General features: G+C 33.8%; 1 protein-coding gene across 1 annotated transcript in view; it reads right to left on the reverse strand.

The window, feature by feature from the left end:
- Positions 1 to 1,257: 1,257 nt before the first annotated feature.
- LOC130228772 (myotubularin-related protein 3-like) overlaps positions 1,258 to 16,136 on the reverse strand; it is a 45,865-nt gene continuing 30,986 nt past the window's right edge. The window contains exons 17-21 of the mRNA XM_056457212.1: positions 15,029 to 15,497; positions 12,492 to 12,725; positions 11,802 to 11,912; positions 9,445 to 9,530; positions 1,258 to 3,820 (exon numbers count right to left, since the gene is read on the reverse strand). Coding sequence (XP_056313187.1) covers positions 3,634 to 3,820; positions 9,445 to 9,530; positions 11,802 to 11,912; positions 12,492 to 12,725; positions 15,029 to 15,497 — 1,087 coding nt within the window. The 3' untranslated portion in view covers positions 1,258 to 3,633. The remainder of the gene's footprint in view (positions 3,821 to 9,444; positions 9,531 to 11,801; positions 11,913 to 12,491; positions 12,726 to 15,028; positions 15,498 to 16,136) is intronic.

Here is a 16,136-nt window from a genome sequence, read left to right on the forward strand (position 1 = left end):
TTTCTAATCATTTCGCACAAAATATATTTGTGATTAACCTTTTAAAGTTTAAAAGTAAAAAAATATATATGAATATATATATTCATTTTAAAACATTTACAATAAAATAAACTACAACTTGTCTTAAAGGGACGGTTCACCAAAAATTGAAAGTTCCATCTTCATTTGTTCTTCTGTTGAACACTAATGATTGTTTACTGAAGAATGCTAGAAAATACAGCCATTGACTTCCATAGTATTTAGTTTTTGTCCTACTATGGAAGTCGATAGCAACATTCTTCAAAGTGTCTTCTTTTGTGTTCAACAGAAAAAACAAAACTTTTTGAAAGAGTAAACAGTAAATAAATGTTAATTTTTGGGTGAACTGCCCCTTTAAATAATCAAAGATGATTAATACATTAATAGAGTGATTTTAAATATTAAGCATAACAACTAACACTAACAATAATTCATAATATTATTACAAATAATGCTATGCAATCAGAAAAATACGATATTCAAGCATTGTGTTTAAGTCATAATTATGCATTTCTTGGAATGTCTATGGGGGAGTGTGTTTAAAATCATATCTGACAAGGAACCATTATACAACTATGCTAATAATCTGAAAGGGACCGTGCAGGAAAAAAATAAAATCCTCATCATTTTCTCACACTCAAAACTTCTATGAATTTCTTTCCTCTGTTGGGAAAAACTAGACATTTTGACTAGACTAGACTTCCATAGTAGGAAAAACAAAACACTATGGAAGTCAATGGCTGTAGTTTCCAGCATTTTTCAGTAAATCTGTTCAGTAAATTTGTGTTTAATAGAAGAAAGAGGTTTGAACAACTGAATAAATCAGGGGTGTCAAACTTAGTTCCTGGACGGCCACAGCCCTGCACAGTTTAGCTCCAACCCTGCTTTAACAAACTTACCTGTAGGTTTCAAACAAGCCTGAAGGACTCAATTAGTTTGATCAGGCTGTGACTGTGCAGAGCTGCGGCCCTCCAGGAACTGAGTTTAACACCTGTGGAATAATTAATGACAGAATTTTCATTTTTGGGTGTACTGTCTCTTTAAGAACAAGCTTAAACATTTGAATCTCTTTATAGAGATTCGTTATAGGGTTCAAGTTTATATTTATATATGTATATATATATATATATATATATATATATATATATATATATATATATATATATATATATATATATATATATATATATATATATATATATAGGTATAGGTATATGTATATATAGGTATAGGTATATGTATATATGTGTGTAAATATAATATAAAAATCTTTAAATATTTCTGAATATCCTTTTAAAAGTTAAAAAAATTAACAAAATTCTAAATATATATTCGGATCTTTTTATTTTAATGTAATAGAATAACAACTTGCCTTAAAGGAACAGTACACCCAAAAATGTCAATCCTGTCATCATTTACTCACTTGTTCAAACTGGTATGAGTTTCTTTCTTCTGTTGAACACAAAGGAAGATATTCTGAAGAATGCTGGAAAAACAGGCATCCATAATATTTAGTTTGTGTTCCTACTGTGGAAGGCAATGGCTGCTTTTTCCAAAATATTTCAGTATATCTTCCAGTAAATGAGGACATTTTATTTTTGGGTGAACTGTCTCTTTAAATCATAGTATGTTTAATAAATTCAGAGGATTATAATTTAGAACCACTTGAGTGCAGGTAAATTAGAATTTATTAATCTATATTTTTTTAGGTTGAACTGTCTCTAAGAAAATAAGCATAGGTGCATAATGGTGAAGTATATCTGCCTTTGTGTTCAGCAGGAGAAAGAGACTCAAACAGGTTCGATCAAGTGAGTAAATGATGACAGAATTGACATTTTTGGGTGTACTGTCACTTTAAGAAAGAAGTTATTAATTTGAATCCTTTTAAACTTACTTTATAGGGGTCTCGTTTTCCTTTGCATTAAACAAAGGAAAGAAACACACTCAGGTTTGTACAAGAGAGTAAATGAGGACAGAATTTTCACTTTTGGGAGGGGGGGGGGTGTACTGTCTCTTTAAGAACAAAATTAGTCATTCACATCCCTTTAAAACAATTCTTTATATTGTTCTAATAGTTCATATAAAAACATACTATGGAAGTCAATGGTTTTTTTTTTTCAACATTCTTCGGTATATCTTTGTTCAACGAGAAAGAAACTCACACAGATTTGAACAAGTGAGTAAATGAAGACGGAATTTTCGATTTTTGGGTGTACTGTCTCTTTAAGAACCAAGTTATTTATTTTAATCATTTTAAAATTATTTATAATTTTCTTTTTTGGGTGTACTGTCTCTTTAAGAATGAAGTTAATATTTAGAATTTCTTAAATGTTTTAGAGGTCTTGTTTTGCTTTGTGTTCTACAGAAGAAAGAAAATCAAACGGGGTGGTTAACAAGTGAAACAAGTGATTTAATGATGACAATTTTCGTTTTGTGGTGTACTGTCTCTTTAAGAACTAAATTAGTAATTTGAATCTCTTTAAAACTATTTTACATGGTTCTAATATTTAATATAAACTAAATACTATGGAAGTCAAATTTTTTCCCACAGCATTCTTCAGAATATCTTCCTCCGTGTTCAACAGAAGAAAGAAACTCACTCAGGTTTGTAATTTTTGGGTGTACTGTCTCTTTAAGAAGGAAGTTAATAACTGGAATCCTTTCAAAACATTTTATAGAGGTCTTGTTTTGTGTTCCACAGAAGAAAGAAACTCAAACAGGTTTGAAACAAGAATTAAATGATGACAGAATTATTATTTTTTTCTGTGTTCTGTCTCTTTAAGAACTAAATTATTTATATGAATCATTTTAAAATTATAATTTTCTTTTTTGGGTGTACTGTCTCTATAAGAATTAAGTTAATATTTTGAATTTCTTAAAATATGTCTTGGGGATCTTGTTTTGCTTTTTGTTCTACAGAAGAAAGAAAATCAAGCGGGTTTGAAACAAGTGATTAAATGATGACAATTTTTGTTTTGCGGTGTACTGTCTCTTTAAGAACTAAATTAGTCATTTGAATCCCTTTAAAACTATTTTTATATGGTTCTAATATTTAATATAAACAAAATACTATGGAAGTCAATGTTTTTTTTCCCCAGCATTCTTCAGAATATCTTCCTCCGTGTTTAACAGAAGAAAGAAACTCAAACAGATTTGAAACAAGTGAGTAAATGATGACAGCTTTTTTGGGGGTGTACTGTCTCTTTAAGAACTAAATTAGTCATTCAAATCCCTTTAAAACTATTTTATATGGTTCTAATATTTTATATAAACTAAATACTATGGAAGTCAATGTCTGATTTTCCAGCATTCTTAAGAAAATATCTTCCTTTATGTTCAACAGAGAAATGAAAACTCTCAGGTTTGAAACAAGAGAGTAAATGATGACCGAATTTTTATTTTGGGGTGTACTGTCTCTTTAAGAACAGTTATTAATTGGAATCCCTTTAAAACTACTATAAGGGTCTTGTTTTTCATCTTGTTTGAACGAGAGTAAATGATGACAGAATCTTCATTTTAGTGTGTACTGTCCCTTTAAGAGAGTTTGGTGAACCTGCTCCTGCAGCTGCAGATCTGTTGTTGTGTGTAAGTGTGTGTGTTGAGTTTTTCTTCTGCTCAGTTGGAGCTGGCGGTGATGGGTTTCTCCAGCTCCAGGTCTGCAGGAGGAAGCGCTGGAGGAACAGGTGAAGGCCGCAGGTGAGACAAACACACCTGACACACGTGTTTGGGCTCCCGGAGCTGCTGGCTCGCCACCGCCACCTTCTGGTCACAGCAGCTGGTGCAGAAAACGTTCCCACAATTCCTGCAAAACAGAGAGAGACGGTGAGTGTTTGTTTTGTTTGTTTTTTAGTGCAAATAATTGGTCATCCTTTACAATATATATTTCAGTAGTTAATGTATTTACTAACGTGAGATAATTATGAACAATACATGTACAGCATTTAATAATCATAGTTCAGCATTTACTGGTGCATTATTAACATCCAAATTCATGCTTGTTAACATTAATGCACCATGAGTTAACATCAACTAACAATAAACAACTGTATTTTCATTAACTAAAGTTAACAAATACTGAATAAACACGTCAGCTAAAACAAACTTTTATTTTGGATGCAATTAATCACAATTAATCTTTTCCCAGCACATATTATATTATTATATTATATTATTATATTATTATTATATTATTATTATATTATATTACATTATTATTATATTATATTATTATATTATATTACATTATATTATATATTATTATATTATATTTTATTATATTATTATTATATTATATTATTATTATTATATTATATTATTATATTATTATTATTATATTATTATATTATATTATTATTATATTATATTATTATATTATTATTATATTATATTATTATTATATTATTTTATATTATTATTATATTATATTACATTATATTATATTATATTATTATTATATTATATTACATTATATTATATATTATTATATTATATTTTATTATATTATTATTATATTATTATTATATTATATTATTATTATTAAATTATATTATTATTATTATATTATTTTTATATTATTATAATATTATATTATTATTATTATTATATTATATTATTATTATTATATTATTATTATTATATTATATTATTATATTATATTATTATAATATTATTATATTATATTATTATTATATTATTATATTATTATTATTATATTATATTATTATATTATATTTTATTATATTATTATTATATTATATTATTATTATATTATATTATTATATGATATTATTATTATATTTTATTATATTATTATTATTATATTATATTTTATTATATTATTATTGTATTATATTATTATATTTTTATTATATTATATTATTATTATATTATTATATTATGTTATTATTATATTATATTTTATTATGTTATTATTATATTATATTATTATATTATATTATTATTATATTATATTATTATTATATTATATTATTATATTATTATTATTATTATATTATTATTATATTATATTATTATATGATATTATTATATTATATTTTATTATATTATTATTATTATATTATATTTTATTATTATATTATATTATTATATGATTCTATTATATTATATTTTATTATATTATTATTATTATATTATATTTTATTATATTATTATTATATTATATTATATTTTTATTATATTATATTATTATTATATTATGTTATTATTATATTATATTTTATTATGTTATTATTATATTATATTATTATATTATATTATATTATTATATTATTATTATATTATTATTATTATATTATTATATTATATTATTATTATATTATTATGTTATTATTATATTATATTATTATTATTATTATATTATATTTATTATATTAAATTATATTATATTATATTATTATTATATTATATTATTATATGATATTATTATATTATTATATTATATTATTATATTATATTATTATATTATTATATTATTATTATATTATTATTATATTATATTATATTATTATATTTTATTATATTATATTATTATATTATGTTATTATTATATTATATTATATTATATTATTTAGTGCTGAGCAAAATTAATCACATCCAAAATAAGTTTGTTTTGACATATGTTTGTGCTGTGTATAATGTTTATTATCTGTATATAAATACACACAGGCAGGCATATTTTTAAGAAAAAGGTTATTTATATTTAGAGATATGTGTATATGATACAAATTATATAGAGATTTAAATATGTAACAAAATAGTTTTGTTTGCATTTATGTGTGTGTATCACATATACATAATAAATATTTATAACACACACACCCCCACACACACATATATGTCAACCACAACAAACTTTTCTTTTGGATGAGATTACTCTTTGCCCAGCACTAATTATATCATATTTAGTGCTGAGCAAGATTAATCGCATCCAAAATAAAAGTTTGTTTTGACAATATGTGTGTGCTGTGTGTTTGTTATAAATATACACATATAAATATGCAAAATATGCATGCATACATTTGAGAAATTGATATTTAGATATATGTGTTTATGATTGAAATTTAATAGAATTTTAAATCTCTATGTAACAAAGCTGGTTTGCATAGTTGTTTCTATCACGTATACATCCCTTACAGAAATTTCACATGTGAAACACACAAACCACATGTGAAATGCACATCTGATCACATGGGAAAACATGTGTATTTGGAACCATTTGTGTGAATTTACATGTGCTTCACATGCGATAATACATATATATAATGCACACACATATATTATGTCAAACTGTTATCTTGGATGTGATTAATCTTGATTAATCTTTCCCCAGCACTTTTTAAAATAATTGCAATAACAACAAAGCATCTACAATGTATATGGAACAAAAAAATATAGTATGAACCGTACAGAGAATAATTTTTAACAATATGGGAAATATGAATTTCATTTAAACTAGTATAACAAGGTTATACACTGTAAAATATATCCATAAATGAGCAGTTTTCTGTATTTTTGATTCATGTTTTTATTTTGATCTTACTTCTGACAACTTAAGTTGTAATAAGTGAGCATTTGTAATAGTCTGCAGTGCTATATTGCTACAGAAACCTGGTAATAAACTGCCAGAACATTTTTTTTTGTTATTTCACACACTTCTTTCTCTAGATATTATTTCTTATACATGATATTACTATTTTTAATGACTAAAATGTCAATAAAAGTCACTTTGTAAAACAGCAGAGTTGAATTTTCAACATCGGAAGTGAACATAGCAGAGATTAGCATCCCATAATGCAATTCACAACCACAAATAAACACTTGTGAATCACTAAATACAGAAACTGTTCATTCACATACTTTTTACAGTGTATATATAATAATAAAATGTATTCACTTATTTATTATGCACCACCATTTCATTTTCAGTGCTTATTGTAACCTAAATTATGATTTTGATCACACATATTAGATATTTCGTTGCACAACAAGAAGTGCAAATCTTATAAATAAACTACATGAACATCATTAATGACACTTAATTATGAATTGGCGTTCAGATATCCCAGACAATGGCTTTACACTGGACTGGACTCTGGTTGATTGTTGTGAATCAGAAAAGTGAGTTTAGGAAACTGTTGAGATGTAAAAGATGTGAACGTGACACTGAGAGAGATTGACAGATAAACAGATGGAGAAGAAAAAGAGGAGCAGAGTCTCACCAGGCCTCCTCAGCCGGCTCTCTGCCGCTACACACACACACACCCACACACACACAGAGAGAGAGAAGAGGATCAGAGACACACAAGCACACAGAGAGAGAGAAGAGGATCAGAGACAAACATAGACACACGCACACACACACACACACATCAATACAGCAGTCCAAAAGAAGTCAATAAAGCACATCCATGCATAATAAAAAGTGCCACATGTGACTGCAGGGTTGAATAAGTGTTTCCTGAAGTCAATCCATGTGTTTTTATATAAAAATCATCCATATTTAAAACTTTATAAACTGTTTTGTGTAACTTCTGGTAAGCGCCATCAGTCATCTTTCCTGCTTTGTTTGGTCTAGAGCAGTGTTTCCCAACCCTGTTCCTAAAGGCACACCAACAGTACATATTTTGATGTCTCCCTTTTCTGACCCATTAACTTCAGGTGTTGGAGTCTCTTCTGATGTTCTGCTGAGTTGATTCAGGTGTGTTTGATTAGGGAGAGGTTGAAAATGTGTGCTGTTGGTGTGCCTTCAGGAACAGGGTTGGGAAACACTGGTCTAGAGGTCTGCTTGGGACTGATTTTTTTTAGTTCTGCTCCTGCCAGGTTTTATTCCGCACCCTACCGGTCCCGCCTAATGTTCAGTTTTTGTTCACCTGCTGCCCACTTAGACCCGACTGTTCCCGCTAAATTTAGATCTGGTTTCCAAAATGTCAACTTTACATTGGGTACTACCAAAAAAGAGAGATAACAGATAAGACTGTGGGTTGTGCAAGGATAGTAGGCTAAATGTCAGTTTTGTTTGTTCCTTTGTGATGAGACATGAGTGTCACCTTAAGCTGGATTTATACTTTCGCCTGGCGCTGCATCGCGCACCTCTGCTGACTGTGCACGCACCTCACGAAATGGACGAGGCTTTCATACTTGCCGCGTTCGTCGTTGTAATATTCTTTAAAATGGGGCGGTCAAAAGAAACCCACCGTAAAATAAGACAGATAAAAGAAGTAGGAAGTTTCCGGAAATACGTCATAACATTAATATCATTGAAGATTTTTAAACTAATTATTTTTATACATTATTTTTAATGATTATAAGGATTTTTAGAACCATTCAAGATTTATTTAAATCAAACTTTGATGCATCACTTGCTTTTGTTCATATCTCGGACAGTTTTACCTTTTAAAGTGTATTAAAATGTGAATGACATTAGAACATGGGTTACTCTACAAATATATTTTTATTATGGCAAGAATAAAAAATTAAACCTACTAAAAAATCCAGATGTTGATTTAGATTTGGCCCGCTCCACAGTTCCCACATTACTGTCCGGCTGGTTTCTTTCCTCTACTTATGCTAAAAAGGCAATAATGGTCCAACATTCCTGACCATCATCACCAATAAAGCCCAGAGAAACAGGCCATCAGTATATTGGAAACTGATAGGTTCATATACTTTACAGTGCAAACTCAGATATATGGAGACTGGAGCGCGAGCGAGAAGCAGCTGTGAAGATCAGTCGATTCATCAAGCAGATCGCTCAGCTCGTCTGTGTTTGTGCTCGGTAAAACAGCGAGGGTTAACTGATGACCTCGGCCAATCACAAGCATTTCTGTTGAGCACGTGAACACGATGGCAAATCAGCGCTGTTTTAAGAAAGCCATCAACAGTGCCTTAAATGTTAACGGGAAATTGACGGTTTTTCTTTTAATTCAGTAGCGTGACAAGTCTAATATAGTGAAAGAATCAGTTCACTAACTTGAGTTTGATAAATAGCATCTAAAACGTGTTTGGGAAAGAAAACGCTAGCTAACTTGTGCCGTTTCCCTTAACTTAGCTGAAAATGAGCTCTGATTTCCCTTTTTATTTTCACCATTCATTCAGAACGGACCTTCGAGTCACTCTGAAGGCAGTGAAATGATAAATCTGTGTCACTTTCTCTTCGCTGATAAGATATACAGCCAGGTACACAACGTTCCTATGTAACTCCCAACGATACATCTGGGTTTCTTCCCACCGCAGCCTCGATTTCGCTTTTAAAAATGGCGCCCAAGAGAAATCTATTATCTGTCTATTATCTGTGTGTGTGTGTGTGTGTGTGTGTGTGTGTGTGTGTGTGTGTGTGTGTGTGTGTGTGGTGTGTGTGTGTGTTTGTGTGTGTGTGTGTGTGTGTGTGTGTGTGTGTGTGTTTGAGACCTGCAGCGATGCATCCGCGCCGCCTGCCAGAATCTCCTCTCGCACCCGTAACAGCGGGACGACTGATCCGAGAACCACTGCGACACCTGTGCGCAAACACACACATATATGAAACATTCATCACATCTACTGTATGCAGTGCTGAGCAGAACTGAACTACTGCTGTTTACATAAATCATACAAGTAAAGGTGTGTGTCTTGACTCAGACTTGTGTGTTTGTGAAGCTCGGTGCTAACGTTTCCAATGTTCACTGTAATGCAGTAATAATGTGCACCGTTTGTAAATCTGCTTTGGAGTGATAATTGTTGTGAAAACTATCTAACGCATAAACTTGAATTGAAGTAATGACCCTTTTAGGGTTTGATCCTAATTGTGGCGTTTTGGTGACTGTCGCTTTAAATTCAAATGAGACTGTGCTGTATTTAGAAGAGGGCGGAGCTAAAGACACCTATTGTGTCAAGCTACAAGAGTAGCTGTGTTGTCAGTGCTGGTCATGTGTGCTTCAGTGTCAGTGTGTGCTTGATGCTTCTGTCAGTCTATGTCGTCTAAAACTCCACATCTATAATCCTTTTAGTCTATGCTGACATTATCTTCAGCAGCTCAAACACTCTAATGGCTAATGGACAGACGGCTGCTTCTCACTCAGGGCTGCTGTTTATGCTAATGAGATGGAGAGATGGGCACTAGTGGGCGGGGCTTTCCCCCTCTGATGACACGTACAAAGGGAGAATGCAGGTACTTGTGTCAATATAAAAGCCCCCCTTTAGTCCAGCGAGTGTTGTCCACTGAGTGAACACTGCTGAAATACTGCACACTGACAGGAACAGATTTGAGGATTGCAATTAAATTGATCTGCTTTATTTTAGAGGTTTAGTCAATGCGGGATCTGTTTGACCCGAAGGAGGAACGGTGCATACAGAATTAAAGACAACAGGAGGGTTACTTATGAATTAGCGCTCACATGCAGTATACAGTGTGTACGGAAAGTATTCAGACCCCCTTAAATGTTTCTCTCTTCGTTATATTGCAGCCATTTGCTAAAATGACTGAAGCTCATGTTTTCCTCATGAATGTCCACACAGCAGCCCATACTGACAGAAACACACAGAACTGTTGACATTTCTGCAGATTTATTAAATCAGAAATCTGGAATATCACATGAGCCTGAGTATTCAGACCCATAGTTGTGACACTCATATCTTTAACTGAGATGCTGTTTCTCCATTTCTCCTGATCATCCTTGTGATGCTTCTACAGCTTCATCTGAGTCCAGCTCTGTTTGATTACTCTGACTGGACTTGATCAGGAAAGCCACACAGCTGTCTATATAAGAGCTTACAGCCCACAGTGCATGTCAGAGCAGATGAGAATCATTACAGAATCATTTCTGCTGCACTTAAGGCTCCTCAGAGCACAGCAGCCTCCATAATCCTTAAATGGAAGACGTTTGGATGACCAGAAACCTTTCTAGAGCTGGCCACCAGTCCACCAGTCAGGGCTTTATGGAAAAGAGGCCAGACACATGAAAGCCTGCATGGAGTTTACTAAAACACACTTAAAGGACTCAGAGATGGTGAGAAATGAGATTCTCTGGTCTGATTATACCAAGACAGAACTTTTAGGCCTTAATTCTAAGCGGTAGGCACTGCTCATCACCTGTCAAATATGGTCCCAACAGTGGTGGTGGGAGTATCATGCTGTGGGGGTGTTTTTCAGCTACATGGACAGCATGACTGGTTGCAGTCGAGGGAAAGATGAATGCCAAGTACAGGGATATCCTGGACGAAAACCTTCTCCAGAGTGCTCAGGGCTGAATGTTTACCTTCCAACAAGACGATGACCGTAAACACACAGCTAAAACAATGCAGGAGTGGCTTCATAACAACTCCGTGACTGTTCTTGACTGGCCCAGCCAGAGCCCTGACTTAAACCCAGTTGAGCATCTCTGGAGAGACCTAAAAAGGCTGTCCACCCACATTTACCATCCAACTGGAGAGGATCTGCAAGGAGGAATGGCAGAGGATCCCCATATCCAGCTGTCAAACACTTGCTGCATCTTTCCCAGAAAGACTCACAGCTGTATTAGATCAAGAGGTGCTTCTGCTTAACACTGAGCAAAGACTCTGAACACTGAGCACCATGTGATATTCCAGATTTGTGTTTTAATCTGCAGAAATGTCAGCAGTTCTGTGTGTTTCTGTCAGTATGGGCTGCTGTGTGGACATTCATGAGGAAAACATGAGCTTCAGTGATTTCAGCAAATGGCTGCAATATAATAAAGAGTGAACCATTTAAGGGGGTCTGAATACTTTCCGTACACACTGTATCTTAGACAGTGTTTTAAGCTGGTGCTCACCTCTGTGTCCTTCTGCTGGATGTTTTCAGCACTGGATTCAGAGAGATCTGTGGCTCCACTGCGCTGCAAACACTCAGACTCCATGTTATTGTCTCCGTCCGGCAGAGACGACTGACACACAAACACACAGAGAGAGAGAGTCACATTTACAACTGATGACACCAATAACACTAACACTGTAAATAGCTAACTGTAGACTACTAAAAGACTAAAGAACAACATTGACGTTGCAAGATTTTGATTTTATCACCTTTTTTCTTCATAATAAAGGGACAGTGTACATTAATCAACATTCCTTAAGAATGTAAATGTACCCAAATTAGCCAGAAAGCTTCTTTTCATTGGTAGTCCTTTTGCCAGATGTTATAGGCTAGGCCTTATACGGCTCTCAATGTATGACAGAAGCAGCCTTCGGAATAAGATGCAGATTCAGAGTTATATAAATACACCAGGTGGTTTTTAATTAGCAAATGCTACAAATATTACAAACATAAATATTAATCTGGCAACCTTCAGGTGAAATAAAAACCTCTCCAATATTTTTAATCTGAACTTCAATCCTATACACTGTAAAACTAGCCTATTATAAAATAAAAAGAAAATACATGTGCTGTCCCTTTAAGTTCAGGTTAATTTCAGTCTACTGGTGTTTGCAGATAATGCTCAGAGTATGGTGTGTTTTCTGCTCACCAGTTTTCCGTTGGCATGTATCCGGCTCCAGAGCTCCTGCACCTGCTTCTTTAGTGTCTCCACCTGCAGCTGGTGCCCCGTCTCCATCTGCTGCAGACGCACCTGTACCGCATCACTGTGAACACTCAAACCATCCCTCTCAAGGGGATCGAACGCTGCAGAACGCCTGCAGACACCCGACAGAGGAGAAACGTCTCCCGCTGCTAACATCTGGGAGGCAGAGTGAAGAGGATTCTGGGAAGGTGAAAAGATGCCATTAAGAATCTAGGTTATCCCAAATGACACACTATACACTATGCACTTAATCACCATGGACTTATACACTATGCATTTACAGACTACACTCAAACACTATGCACTTACCATGCACTTATACACTATGCATTGATAAACTACACTTATACACTATGCACTTATACACTATGCACTTATACACTATGCACTTATACACTATGCACTTATACACTATGCATTGATAAACTACACTTATACACCATGCACTTATACACTATGCACTTATACACTATGCATTGATAAACTACACTTATACACTATGCACTTATACACTATGCACTTATACACTATGCATTGATAAACTGCACTTATACACTATGCACTTATACACTATGCACTTATACACTATGCATTGATAAACTGCACTTATACACTATGCACTTATACACTATGCATTGATAAACTACACTTATACACTATGCACTTATACACTATGCACTTATACACTATGCACTTATACACTATGCATTGATAAACTACACTTATACACCATGCACTTATACACTATGCACTTATACACTATGCATTGATAAACTACACTTATACACTATGCACTTATACACTATGCACTTATACACTATGCATTGATAAACTGCACTTATACACTATGCACTTATACACTATGCACTTATACACTATGCACTTATACACTATGCATTGATAAACTGCACTTATACACTATGCACTTATACACTATGCACTTATACACTATGCACTTATACACTATGCATTGATAAACTGCACTTATACACTATGCACTTATACACTATGCATTGATAAACTACACTTATACACTATGCAGACATCTGTGCATATTTGATGCATAAGTTGAAGTTAAAATGCACACCTATAATACATATTTATGTTTAGCAATACATACATTACAAAAAGGTATATTATTAAATGTTCAAGTTTTAAAGAATTGTTGTAACGTTGTTTTATTTTAATTTTAACGTTTTCATTTTCCATCAGCTTTTAGTGAACTTGCAATATTGTCAGAAACACATAGTATATGCAAAAAGGCCTAAATACATGCAAGACCATTCCAATATTTTGCTCTCCAACTAGCACATCTGTGACCGCATCTCCGGACAGCCTCACAGCTGCTCGATGAGAGAGACGTGCACTCGATATGTGCACTCGATATCTTTACTGTGCTTTTTATCTAACCTAACAAATGTAATGATGAGAACATCACCGTGCCTCTCGCAATCTGTTCTCTTTCTAAATCACTCTCGTCTTCATGATTTCTGGGGTATTTTATCTAACTCGCAGGAGTCACAGAGCCGCTATGAATATGCACAAGACTCGCAGAGCTCATACGGTTGGATAAGAGCGTAGGGGAGATCGCTCTGCTCAGGTCACAGCAGCTCACAACACTGGATATGCATTGGCTGCAACAAAGAGACCATCACTCACGCGAGTCATGCCATTAAACTGTATAAACAGAGGTTCCACTACATCTGTATGTATTTTAGCTGCTGTGTTGTGACTGCAGCGATCACTCACGCCCCCCTCACACATCATTTACCTCCTCATGTGTTGTAGAGCTGCTGAAAAGCGTAAACAAACACCTGCAATCGGTTCATGAGGTTGACCAGATTGGCGAGGACTGATCGAGTCATAAAATGTGATTATCGGCAGGCCGATTGATCGGAGCATCACCCTAAGTTATACACTATGAACTTATACACTACACCTCAAGCTCTCTTATACACTACACCTTGAGCTGGGTCTCAAGCTCAATTCCTGGAGGGCTGCAGCTCTGCACAGTTTTGCTTCAACTCTAATCAAACACACCTGATCCAAATATTCGAGTCATTCAAAAGAGTCTCGAACACCTTGATTAGTTAGATCAGCTGTGTTTGATTAGAGTTGGAGCAAAACTGCGCAAAGCTGTGGCCCTCCAGGAATCGAGCTTGACAACTATGCACTACATTATGCACTTATACACTTAAATGTGTAGAGTTTAGTGTCGTCCCAAATGCAACACAATTTTTTTTTCCAACCTCAGTGTACAATAGCTCCTCCCCTTTTAGCTCCCCCAATTGCATACAGTGGTAACCCCTCCCCTTTGCATGTAGCTCCTCCCATTTGGCAGTAGCTCCTCCCCTTCAATGCATCTTTTTAGATATTTGGGCTAGAAACGAGAAAAACTCTATGAAAGAAAAGCATGCGCTATTCTTTTGAGAATCTTTTGAGAATCTTTTGAGTATTGTGTATGTATGTGATTTGGGACGCACCTTCTGAGTTGTGTGGTTTGAACTGGAATCGCTTTCCATGGAAGACTGGCTGCTGGATTGTGAAGCATTATTGTGATGTAATCCATCTGCTGATGTAGTGTCTATGTGTGTAGAGTCCTCAGGAAATATTTGGTCATTGTTTTTCATATTTAACGATGAATCCTGTGAAACGGATGTGTTGCACAGAAGCTCCAGCTTCCTGTTTAGGTCTTCTGTCACTTCCTGTTCTCTGTTTTCTATTTGGCTGTCAGTCACAGAAAGCTCAAGGGTTTTTTGTGAGTGTGCTGCTGTGGTGTTTAAGGCGAGTGTGTGTTGCAGGGCTGATGTGTGTGTGATTTCTCTGTTAATCTTCAGGGCCAGCAGATGATCCTGCCATTTCTCCTTCACACTGGGGTCACTGCTGCGGCGGTTCGGGGTCAGATTCTCACACGAGGTGGGCAGGTTTTCAAATGATCGAGTCTTTGGTAACCTGTAAAGTACACACATGCATCAGTGTGTAAATCACAAACATAATCACAGTTTGATTTCAAATACATTCCATTCTTCATACAATGTAATCAGGTAGTAATTGAAGCAATTTTCAAGCACTTTCCAGATCTATTTTAAACTTTTCCAGCACTACAATTACATCTTCACATGCATATACATACTTCACATTATATTAAGTTCACTATTATTTATAAAGCACATTTAAAGCAACTAGAATTGTGCCAAAGTGCTTTGAAAATAGTTGAGTGCTAAACAACATGATGAGTGACTGAGAGTGGCTTAAAATATAATGCGTGTCTTAATGCACGATGAGTGACTTAATGAGTGACTTAATGCACGATGAGTGACTTAATGAGTGACTTAATGCACGATGAGTGACTTAATGAGTGACTTAATACACGATGAGTGACTTAATACACGATGAGTGACTTAATGAGTGACGTAATGCATGATGAGTGACTTAATGCACGATGAGTGACGTAATGCATGATGAGTGACTTAACGCACGATGAGTGACTTAATGCATGATGAGTGAATTAATACACGATGAGTGACTTAATGAGTGACTTAATGCATGATGAGTGACTTAATACACGATGAGTGACTTAATGAGTGACTT

Source organism: Danio aesculapii, chromosome 5, assembly GCF_903798145.1.
Source record: "Danio aesculapii chromosome 5, fDanAes4.1, whole genome shotgun sequence".
Taxonomy (NCBI): Eukaryota; Metazoa; Chordata; class Actinopteri; order Cypriniformes; family Danionidae; genus Danio; species Danio aesculapii.